Source organism: Alligator sinensis, unplaced genomic scaffold (genome assembly GCF_000455745.1).
Source record: "Alligator sinensis unplaced genomic scaffold, ASM45574v1 scaffold879_1, whole genome shotgun sequence".
In the NCBI taxonomy this organism is placed as follows: Eukaryota; Metazoa; Chordata; order Crocodylia; family Alligatoridae; genus Alligator; species Alligator sinensis.
In genome coordinates, this window is record NW_005842250.1 from 1,569,864 (window position 1) to 1,586,419 (window position 16,556).

The 16,556-nt window shown below is 49.6% G+C and overlaps 1 protein-coding gene across 4 annotated transcripts in view; it reads left to right on the forward strand.

The window, feature by feature from the left end:
• ZDHHC9 (zinc finger DHHC-type containing 9) overlaps positions 1-16,556 on the forward strand; it is a 44,683-nt gene that overhangs the window by 17,088 nt on the left and 11,039 nt on the right. For 2 of the 4 annotated variants that reach the window (XM_025208764.1, XM_025208765.1), the window contains 4 exons: positions 10,230-10,390; positions 11,764-11,844; positions 11,920-12,078; positions 15,636-15,773. In XM_025208764.1, the coding sequence (XP_025064549.1) occupies positions 10,230-10,390; positions 11,764-11,844; positions 11,920-12,078; positions 15,636-15,773 (539 nt within the window). The remainder of the gene's footprint in view (positions 1-10,229; positions 10,391-11,763; positions 11,845-11,919; positions 12,079-15,635; positions 15,774-16,556) is intronic. The other 2 variants (XM_006027540.3, XM_025208766.1) reach the window with 2 other exon arrangements.

The window sequence follows — 16,556 nt, forward strand, 5'->3', positions numbered from 1 at the left end:
CGCCCGGGGGCAGCGGGAGCCTGTGGCGGAGCAGCAAGGCAAGCCTGGCTCCACCCAGCCCCTACTCCCTTCAGCCCCAAACCAGAAACCTCTGTGGCTTCTGGCCTTGCGACCCTGGAGTGGTTTCCCCCCGCCCCCCCTCCATCTGAGTGGAAAGTAAGGTAAGATTGGGTATTGGTGGGGGGGGAGAGAGAGGACGGACTGCTGGAACAGCCCAGTGCCCAAGAGCCCCATGGTGCTTCTGGGGTCAAGCTGGAAGCAAGGGGCGGGGAGAGGGAAGCTGCTACGGGGGCCCTGGAAAGCAGCGGTGGCCCCAGGGAGTGGTGGGAGCATGTGCCGCTCAGCTGCTTTTCCTCACTGGTGCCAACCCGGCCAGGTCCACCTCGTCCCGAGCAGCATGTGACGAAGCAGCGGCTGGGCCAGCTTTGCTGTGTGCCGCTTGGGACAGGACAGGCCCAGCCGGGTCAGCACTGGCAAGGAGAAGCAGTGGCTGAGCCACGTGCTGCTTCCCTGCACAATTCGGGACAGGTTGGCACTAGAGAGGCAAAGCTGTGGCTGAGCCTGTACCAAGCAGCATGCGAGGAAGCGGCACACAGCTCAGCTGCTGCTGCTTCTCGCTGGTGCTGACCCTGCCAGGCCCATCCCATCCCATCTCATCCCAAGCAGCACGCACCAAAGCCGGCCCAGCCACTGCTTCCCTGCATGCTGCTCAGAATGTGACAGGCCCAGCCGAGTTGGCAACTGCGAGGAGAAGCGGCGGCTGAGCCATGGGCTGCTTGGGACCAGGCAGGCCAGGCCAGGCCAGTGTAGGTAAGTGTGCATCTTTGTGCAGCTGTTCTCAGAGCCCCGGGAGCTCCTGCCGAAGCCCGAGGGACTCCGGCCCACTCGTGCTGTGGCAGTATGCACAGAGGCTGAGCTGGGAGCCCCCCAAGCCCAACGTCCTGCCTCTGCCAGGCAGCATCCTCGCGGACAGGGTGGTTTCACCTCATCCCATGGAGCTGTGCGGGCCAGGCCAGGCTCCACTTTAGGTGCTGCTGGGCGCCCAGCTGTGGCCCAAATCTGTGGAGCTCTGAGGCAGCCCTCACTCCCCTCACAGCCTCTCCTCTCCTCCAGCTGCCACCTTCCCAATGGGCTGGCTAGGCCAGCCTACCTGCGGTGCCTCCCCCTGCGCCTGCTTCTCCCCGTGAGCCTCTCTCTCTCTGTCTCTCTCTGAAGTTTTATTTATTGTTACCAGGTTTAGAATTTTTAGAAAACCTGGCATTTACCATAAAAAGAAATGTTTATGATTATTAACTATATTAATAATGTAGTGCATCCTGCCATATACCCCGTGCCTCAGTTTTGGTTTTTTTGCCATGCCGGCACTCCAGCACCTTTATGAGGTAGACATTGTGGTTTTTTCGGCACTCCGGCCAAAAAACATTGCCTAGCCCTGACATAGACCATGTGACAGAGTGTAACTTCCAGTTCCAAGGCCATACTACCCTCTCCTAAAAGTAGTACTTCTGGTGGCCAAGAGTAGTGATTAGGGGGTGGGACTTCTGGCCACAAGATGGTGACCAGGGGGCGGGGCTACCCATGCGGCCATTGACAGCTCACTAAAATTTGTGAAGTGGCCCTCCAGCTGAAATAATTGCCTGTCCCTGAGTTAGTGTCTTAGGTGATACCCTGCACTGCCTCATACCAAGGGTGATAAAGACAGGATTCAGCCGTGACGATGAGTGTGATAACCCCTTTAGTGTGACAGACTGGTGAGTAGGTCTTTTGCATATATCTAATGGAACGTGCAAAGATTTCCCATTGTTACTTGACCTACTGTCTTGAATTCTGCCGCCTTGTTGTCACCTGAGATTTGCTTTTAGTACTTCTCATGGGGTATAGGCATTTTAAACATTGTACCTTTTAGAAGTTCAGCAAGTTCTGACACATGGTGGAAAAGAGTAAGAAGATACAATGATCTTAGTGGTTTACATGTGTGACTTGGATAAGTAAGAAACTTGGATACATTGATGTTAATCTGATATATTCTTCAGTGGCTAAGGCTTTCAGATCTGTCTATATCTTCTAGAAGTATTCGTAGCAGCATATCACATGCTCACAAATCTTTAATCGTTGCCCTTTTTACAGTCAAAAATGTTTATGAGGGGACAAGTTAATATATATCCTTTAGTAAAGGACTTGGCTCCATCATTAGATATCAGTTTGGCCTTAATGCAGTTTGTGATACTTTTTTTGAGCCTACTTTTTTTGTTTTATCTTTCTGCTGAGTATTTTTAGAATAGTCATGCCATCAGCCAGACGAGGACTTGAACTACTTGCCCTCACAACAGACCTACCATTCATCTTTCACAGGAATAAAGCTGGGTCTGGATTTCTTCCCAAGGTAGTACAATATCTTGATTCCACATCAGCCAAATGATTCATTTTACCAGTGTCCTTTTCTATCATTGCCCTCATAAAAGGAAGTGAACATTACTTGCTTTGATCCTACTAATGTAGTAAGCCAAAGTATTCTTAGCATCTAAAGAAGTTTTTCAAATTGTTTTCATAAGCTCTCTTGTATCCAATTAATTGTATAGGGCATAGTATTTCTTCACTCCTCATTTAAATGGCCAAACATAGAGTAGAGGCTTAATAGGATTGCATGTATTATTCCTCAGACCAGGGGTAGGCAATGTTTTTTGGCCCGAGTGCCGAAAAACACCATAGTGCCTACCTTGGAAGGTGCCAGAATGGCAGAAAAACAAAATGAGGGCAAGGGGTACATGGCAAGATGCCCTGCTTGTGCCCCTTGCCCCCCACCTTGAGCCCCTGCCCCCCAGCCCAGGCTCTGTGGCTGTCAGCAGCTACCCCAGCTCTAGGTAGCTGCTGGAGCCTGGGCTGCTCCCAGCAGGGCTTGCAGCATCCCAACTAACTGCTGGGAGCAGCCCGGGATCCTGGCTGGCAGCAGCTTCACAGAGCCAGAGCTGGCTGCAGCCGAGAGGTTCCAAACAACTGTGCCGGGCTCCGGTGTCAGCTCTGAACCGGCGCGTGCAGTGGGCTGGCTACAACAGCTGCACTGAGCTCATCATCTCCGTGCCAGGAGCAGGGGAGAGACTGGGGCTGTGCTGCCTCAGGTCCCTCCCCCACCACTCGCTCCAAGGCGCGTCTGCACGCGCTGGTTCGGAGCTGATGCCGGAGCTTGGCACAGCTGTTTGGAGCCTCCCGGCTGCAGCCGGACCCGGCTCTGGGGGGCTGCTGCCAGCCGGGATCCCACGCTGCTCCCAGCAGTTAGCTGGGATGCTGCAAGCCTTGCTGGGAGCAGTCCGGGCTCCGTCACTGGCAGCAGCTACCCAGAGCCAGGGCTGACCACGGCATGCCAAGCAAAATGGCCTCGCTTGCCATGCTCGGCACGCGTGCCAGGGATTGCCAACCTCTGCCTCAGACCAACATCAGAACCCACTTTCTGCCAGAGCGGTGTCTCCTCCCTTAACAAGCCTTAGGCTTATTCCAGTTGAAATCTGCAAATATGCCGTATAAAGCACTGTACACTTCATTTACAGAACTCCTGATCCTTACCTTTTGGTATCTGGATCAGTTATTTTAGTGTAATGTCTGTTTGGTGAGGCCTCCAGAATTCCACCTCTGTGCATGGGGTGCTTCATATCAAACTCTTTGCAGAAGTTTCTTTAAAGTGGCCTCTGCATTATTCCCGGCCCTGAGGACATGCCAGGTTCGGAAGTAGTCAAAAAGTGTTTTCAGAAACACAGAGAAAAGGAGTAAGAAGGGCATGTGTGCATTCTGCTGGATATTTAAAATGAAGAGGGGCCAAATGACACATCCCTGTGAGTCTGAATATGCAGACTCCACTTAGAAGAATTCTTCTTATGTTGGCTCTGCTTCACAGTGTTGTGCTGCCTGAGCTCTTTCCACACACAGATTTGTAGCAGTCCCCAAGCAATTTCTTATTATTATTATTATTTGGCAATTTTTTCTTTCTGGGGTCAAAACTCTGCTTGTGATTTTTCACATCTGTAGTTGGCAACTTTTTGGAGCCATGGGCTGGAGTAACCCAGCTCCAGTCTGAGGTGGGCTGGTGTTGCGAACTGACCACTGCTGCTTTTACCTGGCCTTTGCAGGGCTGGGGGAGGTGGAGCCTCCTACCACTGAAGCTGCTTGGCTCTGCAGGCCAGACAGATCTAGTGCTTTTGTGCGCCCTATGTTGCCAGCCCCTTCCTTACAAGGTTCCAAATTAATTGTATCTGCTTGGGAGAGAGCTTTGCATGTGACTTGAAGCAGGTCTGTGGAGACTTCAGTTTAATTTGCAGCTGCAGCCAGCACACACGAAGTTAGAATGCAAGGAAGGGTAGACTAACACAGAGCTTTGTACTGTGTTGAGGCTTCTCTCTACTGCTACTCTGGTCACCCCCTCAGACAGGACACTGCAGCGCTAGGTAGACTCAACCAACAATGACCAGAGAGCAGGGGAAACTTGTATGAAGAGTGCAAAGATCAGAATTCCTGTCCCTTGGAAAAGGTATTACTTGAGAGCTCATAATAAATGTGTACCAAAAATTTGTGGTCTGGAGAAGAGAAATTGGAGGTTTCCGTTCTCTGCTCCAAAATGCCAAGTGGAGTCAATGAAATTGAAAGACAGCAAATGTAGTAAGATGTGATTTTTTTTTTTTTTTTCTTCTGTAGTTTGTCTGTGATTTCAGTGTTACAGGAAATATTTCAAGCCAAGGACTTAGTAAGGTTCAGGGAAGACATGATATTATATGGTTAATAATCAAAAGGGGATTTCTGGGCCATGGAGTTCAGTCCTTTGCCTTTTTAGGAACTCATTAGCCAAAGGAGTCCCCAGATCATGCTACATTCACCTACAACTTCAAGAACAATATTTTAAACAGCAAGAACACCTTATAACATGCCATAGCTAAATGCAGGGGAGCCCAAGATGCTGTCAATGTCTTGCTACTGCAGTGATGGAGAAATAGCTGGTTAATACACATTGAGAAAACCCTAGGAAAAGAACCATGCCCTATACCACAGGAGATCAAAAAGCCCAGAGTCTGTGGCAGTCTGCTTTTCTGAGGAGGGAGGAGGAATTTCCTTCTTGTCCCCAGACTTGGTGATTTGTGTGACCCTGAGTAGAATAGCAAGACCCTCTATCCAGAAACCTGTAGGTTTCCTGGTACTGGCACAAGTATCAGTGCCCCCCAGTCAAAACCCCTTAGCCTTAGCTGTGGGCAATGTCCTGGTGCCTGAGAGAAAAGTGAGCACTCTCCTTGCCCCCAAAGCTGGTAGCCTTAATGAGAGAAGGAAGGATTCCTTCTTGACCCCCAACTGGCAAGTAGCCAAAAGCCTGAAGTATGGGATTACAGATGCCTTCCATGCTGCAAGAAATGTTTTTATACACCAACCTGGAAACCCCAATATCTGACTCCCTGTCATACTCACAAGTTGGTATGATAGAGTTCCCCATCTTGTCACATCATCCCTGTTTCTATTCTGAGACAGTTCAGTCTTAGAATAGAAACAGATGACTAAAAGGGACCATGGAAGGTCATCTAAATTCTCTGCTCATTAAACTCTACAAATGACCTTTTATACTCTTATAGAGTGTTTTGTCTGCAGCTGAGGAGTTAATGGGGATCTGAAGCCACAAGAGATGTTAGAAGTAGTGTCTCTGAGATGCTTCTGGTGAGGTCTAGTGCTAAGCATCAAAAGTAGTTTCCTAAACCAAGTTGAGACAAGGTCATTTGAATTTGTTTCTGTTGCGCAGGTGATTGCAGTCTCTTTGGAATTACATTCCCTTGCAGTGCAAATGTGAGGGCCCTTTTCTACCATGCAGTTTTGTGCTTTGAGGGAGGTTGCACAGGACTAAGCAAGGAAACAATTAATTCAAGTCTTTTTCTTCTGCTAGCCTGAAGTTAATATTTCTGTTTACTTCATAACACTGATAACTGCCTCATTTCAGTTTCAGGCAGAGAATAGAATTCTTGTCTCTAGTGTGGCGCACAGTTTTGCCCATTCTGCCAAAGGAGATGAACTTGCCAGGTCTCTGCTTTGCTAGGCTCTGACCAGTACACCTACTTATTCCAGATTTTGAGAAGGAGCTTTGAATTCAAGACCCTTAAGTCAACATTTTCTTGCTGTCCAGCAAATACCAATAAATGTGTAATGCACTTGGCAAATGCATTGAATTAAGTGGTAGAAGGAGCTTCTGTGTAATTCAGTGTATCACATTTAAATCCTACTGGAAACCCATACAGGGAGTGCTGTGGTTCCATAAACAAAGAGCTTGTCCTGCCAGTTTAGTTTGATGTGGCAATGAAACTTATTTGTAACAGAATTTTGCTAGTCTTTGATTCTTTCAGAAAACTTTTACAATAAACGTTAATATTGGTAGGTTAAGGGTGTTCCAGAGTTTTGTTCCACAGAGTTCATGTTTCTCCTATTGAAATACATGCCTATATGCTTAGCTTTTTAAGAAAGGTGACAGCTTACAATCAAAATGTGTGCTTGGCTAGGCTGTATATGTCTGAAGGAGTTCCTCCTGCATATCTACCTCTGCAAGGCACTGAGATGCTGCAGTGCATTTCCCTGACAAATACTGCAACAAAATGAAATCTTTGCGTGGAATGAAGAAGGGAAAGAATGGTCAAGACAATGGGCTAGGACTCAAGTGGCACTGCTTATTGGACTCTTCCTTCATAAAGGTGCCAGATTGATTTAAACTAAACTATTTGGAGATAGTGACTAGTTTTCGTTTTATATATTCTGTGTCTCCATTTCCTGTATGTAAAAGCAGACAATAGTTCCTGCATCATGTGTTACCATGTAGGTACATTCACTCCAGCCAAGTACTTGGATAGAGTGCTAGTGGGCATCTTAGAAGCACCTGGCTCATTGCTCCCCTTTGTGAGCTGTTGGAGGAGCCACTCCCACCTTCCAGCCTTGGGATTGTTGGGGGACACACAAGCCCTTTTGAGACTTGGAGACTGCAACATGTGCCCCTTAGGGTTTGGAAAAAACATTTTGATACTTTGAGGGGCTGGCTATTCTTGTTCATGGCCCATTCTTAAGTATGGCAGTACAAGCTGGGGACATGAAAAGTGCCTTGTCCTTTGCTTGAGAAAATCATTGTCCCTACACCTGATGCAACAACATAAGATTCTCAGTTCACATGGTCCTTCAGTATAGCCTGTCTAGCAGTAGTAATCTGGGAATTCCTTGCTGCCAATGTCTAAGGATGATGCATGATATATTGAATGCTTTATCCTTGTTTTCAGGGATGCAATCCCAATTAGAGGCTGACAGCATAATTTCCTCTAATTAGGCTTTGCTATCTTAAGAAAAATTGTAGTATGTAACCACATCATTACCAAGCTGAGATTCATTTGTTTGAGGGTGTGGATGGATGTGACGTTTAAAGCACTTTAAAGGGGAAGCAGAAAGGTGTACATACCCTTTTGAAGTGCTCTGAAAATGGCGGAAGTGCTCCAGAAATAACCCTGAAGGAAACCATTACTATTTGCAAATGAAATGTTTCCTGTTACATGTAAATGCTGTATAGAGCATGACAGGGAGGGCTCCATCCTCCAGTACCCTATAGTGCTCTGATCCAGTCCTTCTGATCTACTCATCCTTCCTCCCCCCCCCACCCACCTGTGTGCCATGAGGCAATTGGGGAAGCATGGCAATGCAGCTGCATTTAAAGGACTTCAGAAGTTACATCTCTTCTTATACCAAGCCCTGTTTTGTACCAGGATAGCTGGTTTACAGAGAGGAAGGTGAAAGGGCATTGATGCCAATATAACTAAACCGATGTCCTTACTGGGGTGAGGTGGACACACTTGAAGGGAGAGAGAGGCTGTAAATAAATTTAGACAGACTACAAAAGTGGGCAGATGAGAATAGGATGGGGTTCAACATAGACAAATGCAGGGTGCTGCACCTTGGGAGAAGGAATCCACAGCATACATACAGGCCGGGGAGTTCCCTTCTTGAAAGCACAGAGGCGGAAAGGGATCTTGGAGTCATTATTGACTCCAAGATGAACATGAGCTGCCAATGCCAGACCACTCAAGCTGGTCCAGAGTGGTGATACTCCCCCTCTATGCGACTTTGGTCCGGCCGCAGTTGGAGTACTGCATCCAGATCCGGGCGCTGTACTTCAAAAGGGATGTGGCCAGCCTGGAGAGGGTTCAGGGGAGGGCCACCCGCTTGGTGAGAGGGCAGCAGGACAGGCCCTACGAGGAGAGATTGAGGGACCTGAACCTGTTTAGCCTCAGCAAGAGGAGGCTGAGGGGGACCTGGTGGCTGCCTACAAACTCATCAGGGGAGATCAACAGCAAATGGGTAGAGTCCTTTTCTCCCAGCGCCACCTGGGGTGACAAGGAACAATGGTAATAAGCTGATGGAGAATAGGTTTAGGTTAGAGATCAGAAGGCAATATTTTACAGTTAGGGTGGCCAAAATCTGGAACCAACTTCCCAGGGAAGTGTTCCTCGCCCCTACCTTGGGCAAATTCAAGAGGAGGTTGGATGATCACCTGTCTGGGGTCTTGTGAACCCAGCACTCATTCCTGCCTGTGGCAGGGGGTCAGGCTAGATGATCTGTTCAGGTCCCTCCTGATCCTAGCTACTATGATACTGCAGATCTTATTGTAGTCAAGGCCTTAGTCTCCTGCAGGTCAGGCAGATGTGGCCTCTTCCACAAGAATGACAAAAAGTGGTATCCCAGACAGGTCAAGATAGTTATGGTGGTTGTATATGAAGGAAAACTTTTCCTGAGTGAGTGTTTTATCAGCTTCTGTAATGCTTGTGGAAGTTTCAAATTCTGTATCTCTGTAGGCTACGGGGAGTTGAAAGCCCTTTTCAAAAATAACTTAAAAGGTTTAGAAGTGAATCCAGATCTAGTGGGTACAGGGTGTCGTTAATGCTGCAGAAATTGCTTTCCAAGTTGTGGAAGCAAAACTGTTTAGGCAGAGGTGGTAATCCTAAAGGTTCTGCCTTCTTAAAAGGACAGAGCCCTGTGAGGTTTTCTTTTAGCAATAGTCCCATTTTAATTGCTTCTGTTTCTAGACATAATATGAATCTAAATAATAATAATACTACCTCTGAGTGTGTAGCACCCCTCTGTAACAGAGATTCTCAAACTGTGCAAAGAGCTGGCTGGTTATGTGGCTCTGGTTGCCCTTGTCTCCACTTTTGTGTCATTCAGAAACAAAATGAAGAGCAAAAAGCATTTCCTGCATTACAGCCGACTTAAGAATCCATGACAGTACCTAACCAGTAGGGCTATATGAAGCTTTGGTTGCTGATTCGATTCGGTGGAGGTTCTGCCTGTTTCGGCAGCCGAATCTCCGAATTGAATTGGAGACCCTTTAATCTCTCCAAATAGAATCAGAACCCTCTGAAGCGATTTGGAGAGATTCAATGATTCAGACATAGACACAGCTTTAAATGTTTTTTCTACATACCTCAAAGTACCAGGCAGCTCGTGAACTCTGAGATGGTGGGGCAGATGGAGCATCCCACGGGAGCATGGGGGGGTCCTCAGTGTGCTGGGCAGCAGACCCAGAAGTGGACCAGAAGCACTAATGGTCTACTTCTGGGTCCGCAGCGGAGCGCACAGGGGACCCTTGTCCCCTGGCTCAGTGACTGGTGCCTCCTGAGTCTGGGGGGGGGCCCCCTGGGGTCTCCCCGCAGCTGATTGCCAAGCCAGGGAGGCACGGGGGGGAGGGGTCAACCGCCAAGCATGTGGGGGGCCCCCTGAGCTCCTGTGGGACATGCCATCCGCCCCACCATCCCAGTGTTCATGAGCCACACCTGGTACCTCAAAGTATGTAGAAAAAATATTTAAAGCTGTGTCTATGGCTGAATCACTGATTTTTCTGAATTAGCATCAAGTCTTCAGATTCGGATTCAGCCTAATTGAATTGGGACAGCGATCCAAATCAACTAATCAAATCACTGTCCCCGATTTGGGCCATATCCGAATCAAATACAGTCTGTTTTGCACACCTCTATTAACCAGACTTTCCACATAAGTAGTTGCTGCAACTGCCAGAGATATTTATGCCACGGGGACCCAAGACCATCTCTGTCCAAACATAATGCAGCCTGTGAACAGTTTGAGATCTCTCCTGTGGCTGAGTCTGGGGTCCAATGCCTTGCGTTTTGAGGAGCTATTTTTGCCTGGGCCTGTTGTTTGATTCAGCATCTGGCTTTCCCATTTTGCAGGTGTCGATACTTGGCAGTTCAGCTGTCTCCAGCGATCCCTGTCTTTGCAGTGGTCCTTTTCTTGTTTGCAATGGCCACACTCCTGCGGACAAGCTTCAGTGATCCTGGGGTGATCCCAAGAGCTCTGCCTGATGAGGCAGCCTTCATTGAAATGGAGATTGGTGAGTGGAAAGCTTTCAGGCAGCAGAGTCTGTGTTGGTGAGGAGCTGGTGTACCTTCCCTGCTGCTCTTGGGGTAGAAGAGTGTGTGTATGTGCCTGTGGCAGGCCAGTAGGGGGCGCTCCTGCATTGAGCCACCCACCTCACTGCGCCTGACCACCTTCCGTGGGGGCAGCTCACGTTTGGCCGACCCCCTTCCTGGAGCACACCACTAGCCTAGGGTTCCACTGCCACCACCCAGGGCTCTGGACTGATTCTGGCTCTGCACACCCTGGGAAACGCAGGCCTAGTAGCCCTCAAGGGTATTTGATTCACTTTCAGAACTTGGGATGCTTCCCTCAGTCAGGAGCGCAAGTAGCGGTCTCCCTTAGTCAGCCGAACCAAGGGGACCCCCAGGCATAATCTAGACCCACTCCCAATAAGTTTCCCACACTAGGTACAAAGGAGAAATTTATTGGTTACAAAGGGTAAGGTTAGAATAGGGTACAGGGTAGAGCAATATCAGAGAAATCCCGTAGAGCAAACTCCCCTGGCTGGGTAGCCTTTGATCACGCATCTGAGTTACTGCAAGTTATATATCTAGTTAGATCTCAGGTAGCTTACTCACAAGTATCATCCGGAGGCAGGCAATTCCTTGATCATGAGTTTTGAGAGAGAGAGCAAGTTTCAGATGGTTCAGCTCTTCTCCCTCTCTGAGTGTTCCTCGTGGCTGCTGCCCCATCCTCCTGGACAGTCCTTAACTTATATAGCCCTTGTGACCTCACTTACCTGGTCTAATGGAGGCCACCACCTGTTGGCTGTCAGCCAACCAATTTGAAATACATCACTAGTTGCCAGGCAGACTGGCAGTCTCTAGCCCACCAAGGAGGAAGCCCCTCACCCAGGTATGTGATACTAGTCATGTAGACAGAGGGAGCAGGTTTCCCCCTCCCTCAGGAATGTATCCAGCTCAGGTTACCTAAAGAGATAGGGTAAAGGTGTGTTTCCTCTGCTGGGCCCACCCTACTGAAATTGTCACAGAACAGAGTTTTGGGGGAGAAACAAAGGTGGCCTTCTGCCACAGTGCCTGGTGCCTACTGAGTTGGTGTCAGGAGTGTGTTGACATCATGTCTCCTGCTGACCTGATAAGAGATGAGTGCCCAACAGCAGTATGAGGTGGCTGAGGGAGTGTGCACTAGAAATACTTTTATGTGCCAGTGCTGTGTGCCTGGCCCAAATGAGGAGACAAACTCATATGGCTTCTTTCCTCTCCTCCTGCAGCAGCACGCGAATGCCTCTGACTGGGAATGGGAGCAGGAGCTGGGGAGGGGAATGACTGCAATTCATTCTGCACACAGGCCCAGGCCTGTCTTAGCAGTAATTTGCCTTCACTCCAGGTCCCACGCACTTGAGGTTGGCTTTGGAATCAGTGAGCACAGCTGCAGCTATTGGCACAGCAGGCTCTCTTGGCCTTCATGGTAGGGATGGGATGGGATGGGATGGCAGTTGTTCCTAAAATAACCATCCTGATCCTGGCTTGCTCTTGCTTTCAGAGGCGACGAATGGAAGTGTGCCTCAGGGCCAGCGCCCACCCCCACGTATTAAAAACTTCCAAATCAACAACCAGATTGTGAAGCTGAAGTATTGCTACACATGCAAGATCTTCCGGCCTCCCCGTGCTTCACACTGCAGCATCTGTGACAACTGTGTGGGTGAGGAAAAGAGCCCAGTGTCCCTGTCCAGTAGGAGACTTCAGAGTAACAGCCATACCTTAAGCTGCAGCACCAGGGACATAGGAATTGACATAGTATAGCAGGGCTGATTTCTGTCTATCCACAGGCTTATGGCCACCCAATTACTGTGGAGGAGGAAGGGGTCTGATCTGAATGTAGAGGGAAGAAAAGCCAGTTTGGTGAAAGGAAAGGGGACAAGGACCTGAGACTTGAACTGGAAGCCAGGCTAGTGGGGAGAGGCTGGAACCAAGGTGGGGGAAGAGTAGAGGAGAATGAGATTGGGAGTTGGTAAGGGAAACTAGAGTGGGAACCTCCGGACTGAGACTGGGTTCCTAGGAGGGAGATTATAGTAAAGATTGAGGGGGAAGGTGCAGGGGGAGAAACAGACTGGATGAAAAGCCTGGGAGGGAGAGTGGGATGTAGTGTGGAGGCCTGAGGGGAGAAAGATTAAATGAGGAACCTGGGCACAGAGTTGAGACTGAGACTGGATACTGGGATGACGAGCGACTCAAAGTGGTGAGGTTTGAGGCCCGGGGCTGCAATGCATGGCTGCAGGGCCCCAGCAGGGAGCAGGATGGGGCTGCGGGTGGTGGGGGAGGGGGAAGGTGACAGCCAGCTTCCCACTGCTGCACGCACTCCCAGGGGGCAGGGGGGACCTGCACTCCCCCAGATCTGTACCCAGGGCAGGTGCAGGGTGTGGGCTTGGGCCCCTGCCCTGCTTCCCTCCCCCCAGGGCCTCCGCAGCCCAGTGGGCATGACCCAGTGCGACTGGCGATAGTGGGGCCATGCAGGGATCTCCTCGTTGCTGCTCCGCACCAGGAGTGCATGTGGTGGTGGGGAGCCAGCCTGCCCAAGTCCACAGCAGGGGGGAGCGGGAGAAGGGGGCTGCGGACCCAGGTCTGTAGCCTTGGCAGCTGGGGGCCCCCTCTGGCTGGGCTGGGGGGATCGGGCTGTGGGTGCCGGGTGAAGGGCACCAGCAAGGCTGTGGGTGGGGAGTGAGGGGCACCAGCAGGGCTGGGGGAGCTATGGGGGTGGGGGACTTTAATTTTAATCACGGATTTGGGGGTTTTTAGCAGAGAATTTGGTATTTTTTATCAGGGAAAACCAGGATCCCTCAGACGGAGACTGTCTGGTTTTGGGTGGAGATGTGGCTGGGACAGGGACAGGTTGGAAGAGATGCTGCAGAAGGGTCTACCTGCAGACCTGGGTCTGTCCAGACCTGGAATGGAAACTGGGAGTTTTGAGTGTTGCCATCCTCTGCTGTCAACAAGTATCTGGAACCCACTGGCACAGTGTTGATGTCTAGTTTCTACCAACACCCCCAGAGTGCTGGTACATAGAGGATGACAACCCATTATGCTATATCAGTTTCAACCTTAACTCAAATGGCAGAGGGTTCCGTGATGGATCAAAAGTTTCCAACCCTGCTGATGACCCTGGTGGGTTTCCAAAACTTGCTTCATGACTAAACTTCTAGAGTTTTTTGGATGACTTTTTTTAAAGACTTTAAGATGGAAACCTAAGTTAAAGAAAAATATATAATTTAGGCTACAAAGTTAAGGCTATAAAGTACAAAAGTGCAATCAAAAGCGAAGAAATGTCACAATTAAGCCTGCCTTTAATTCAACTCTAATTTCCACACTTGTGTGTATGCAAATGATTAATCAACAGATGATATGTTTTCCATAGGATTCCTGCCTCATTCAGTGCATAATATGGGCAGTGTGGACTATGTGAGCAACTATTCACTATTTTATCCTGGTTGCCAGTGAGTGGCCTTGCGTCTGTCTTTACTGCACATTATGGAAATCCTGCTCTGAAGATGATTACTAATTTCTGCATGGGTTTTTCTTTGGTATCATTACTGCAGCATCTAGTGCCTTGCAAACACATTAATTAATTTTCACATCATTGTTGCAGTATGTAAGGCTGATATTTTTACAGGCACAGGGAGTTTGTCACAATGGCAAGCTTCCTTGCGCACTTCATTGCATACCTGAACTCAGGGCAGTCCAACTGATGGCCCACAGGCCATGTGAAGCCCATGAGAGGCCAGCATAAGGCCTGGAAGCCCCTGCAGCTCTACCTCCCATAGTCATGTGGTGAGTCTGTGTACCATTTGTGCAACATTGGGGGGTTAGTGTTAGAGTGGTGCTAGTACTGTCTGCGTGGTGAGGAGAGGGGAGAACTCCTAGAGGCCTGCTCCTGAAGCATGTGGTTGGCACAGTGTGTGGCCCAGGGACCACACCACTGCTGTATGTGGCCCTGGTCATGAGGAAATTGGACAGCTCTTCCCTAACCTCACCACCACAGCAGGACCATCCTTTGTACTGAATGGTGCAGCTCCTGGGGTAAAATAACATATAAACACGTCATTAAGGACTACATCAGAACACGTATGTCCAGTAGGTGCAATGAAGATTGTGGAAACTAATACTGGAAACTGTCATCTAAGCTATAACTGGAAAGGTGCTGAAGGCACATCTCTGGAGCCAAATATCAGTCTGAAAATGACTCATCCCTGTGCCTCTGAAGCTCTCTTCTCCATGGAGGGGCTGTTCTAGCCCCTCTTTTTTTTTCTAGTCTCACTAGAGCATGAGTTCTCACCAGGGTGCTATATATAGGTTTGCAGTGATAGTTACCCTCCCACTCTAGAGTAGATGGGAGGGGGTCTTGAAACTCTTTCTTTGTAGCAGGAAGTGTCAGTCTGGATTGGAATTGTCACTTTTCAAAGGCTGCAGCTCAAGGGGGAAGCATTTCCTGTGTTCCATCAGGGAGGAGCAAGTTAGAAAGTGTTTTCCATCTCCCAGGATCCTGCCTACCTGAAGAGTTAATCCCATCACAGTCTAAGGGTACTTTTTACCAAGAGAAGCTCTTTGCCCATTGTCCAACTTAAGTATTTCCAGTAGAGAAAGGGAAGTATTCATGTTACCATGAAAGATGGGGAGGTTTCTTCTGGAATGCTGTGTAAGATTTTGACTCTTTTGACCCTTATTCATAAAAGAATTCCAAGTGGAAGAGGTGCAGAGAAGGGAGACTAAGATGATCAGAGAAATGGAGGGACTGTTATGTGAAGGAAGACTAGAACAGTGTGGCTTGTTTAATATGGCAAAACAAAAGCTGAGAAGGAATTTGATTGTGTACTCTGTGTATTTTGGAGAGAAACATCAGGGAAAGAAATGAGCCATTTAAGCCAAAGGACAAGGTTGGCACAAGAACTGTTGGGTATAAATTGGCCTTGGTTAAATTTAAGCTGGGAATAAGAAGATTTCTAACCATCAGGGGAGTGAGACTCTGGAACAGCCTCCCAATAGGAAGAGAGGGGGCAAGCAACTCAGCTTGTACCTTGATATGTGTACGAATGAATTGTGTGCGATCAGGAGACTGACCCTGATAACCAGAAGGACGTTTCTGGTACCGTGTTCATCAGAAGCATTTGGTAGCAGTGCTGCTCTTGGGAGTTGTATTGGCAGGGCTTTGCTGTCCCTGTCCTTCCATGCTCTAGCAGTGCTGACATCAGTTTCCCACTCCCACAGAGCGCTTTGACCATCACTGCCCCTGGGTGGGCAACTGCGTGGGGAAGAGGAACTATCGCTACTTCTACCTCTTCATCCTTTCGCTCTCACTCCTCACCATCTACATCTTCACTTTCAACATCGTCTACATGGCACTCAGTAAGTCCTGGTCCTGGCGGGAGGGGTGTGTGGTTCTGTGAGGCCAAGTGGGGGAGATCGGAATAGCACCGATAGATTTTGGGGGCCAATACCAATAGCCGATTTTTAAGGAGGCACATCAGCCGATACCAATCCAATTTCCAATATAGCTGCATGCAGCTGACAAGTCTGTTGTGGACAGGGGGGTGGGCCAGATGAGTGCCCCCCTACAGGGAGGGAGGGAGTGGGGCAGGGGCTGGGGCAGGTGCTGCCCGGCCAGGGTGGAGCGGGACGCAGGGTGGAACCGCGCCGTGTCCGGGGTGTGCGGAGTGGCTCCCGCCACTGCACACACCCAGGAGGGAACCATGGATGGGGGGCTGGATCTGCACAGAGAGGATGAGGTGGGCTGCGGATCAGGGCTAGGGCTGCACCAGGCTCTTCCCGGTGCATGGGGGCTGTGCTTGGGGCTGCAGGGCCACGCTCAGGGCTAGCGGCACTGGGAGGGGACCTCTGGGGGTGGGGAGGGGGGCTGCAGTTGCCTCAAATTTCACTGTAGCCCCTTCCCAGCGCCACCGTCTGCCCCAAGTGCAGCCCCCATGCACCAGGTAAGAGCCTGGCCCAGCCCTGGTTCCAGCCTGCAGCTGCAGCCCCCACAGCGCCCTCCTCCTGCACAGATCCAGGACACAAACCCCACCCCCGCATTCCCTTCCTGGGTGCACACAGCCGCAGTGCCTGCCCCACTCCCTCCCTCACCTCAGGGGCCTTGATCTCCCCCCTCCCCTTCCACCACAACAGACTTAGATT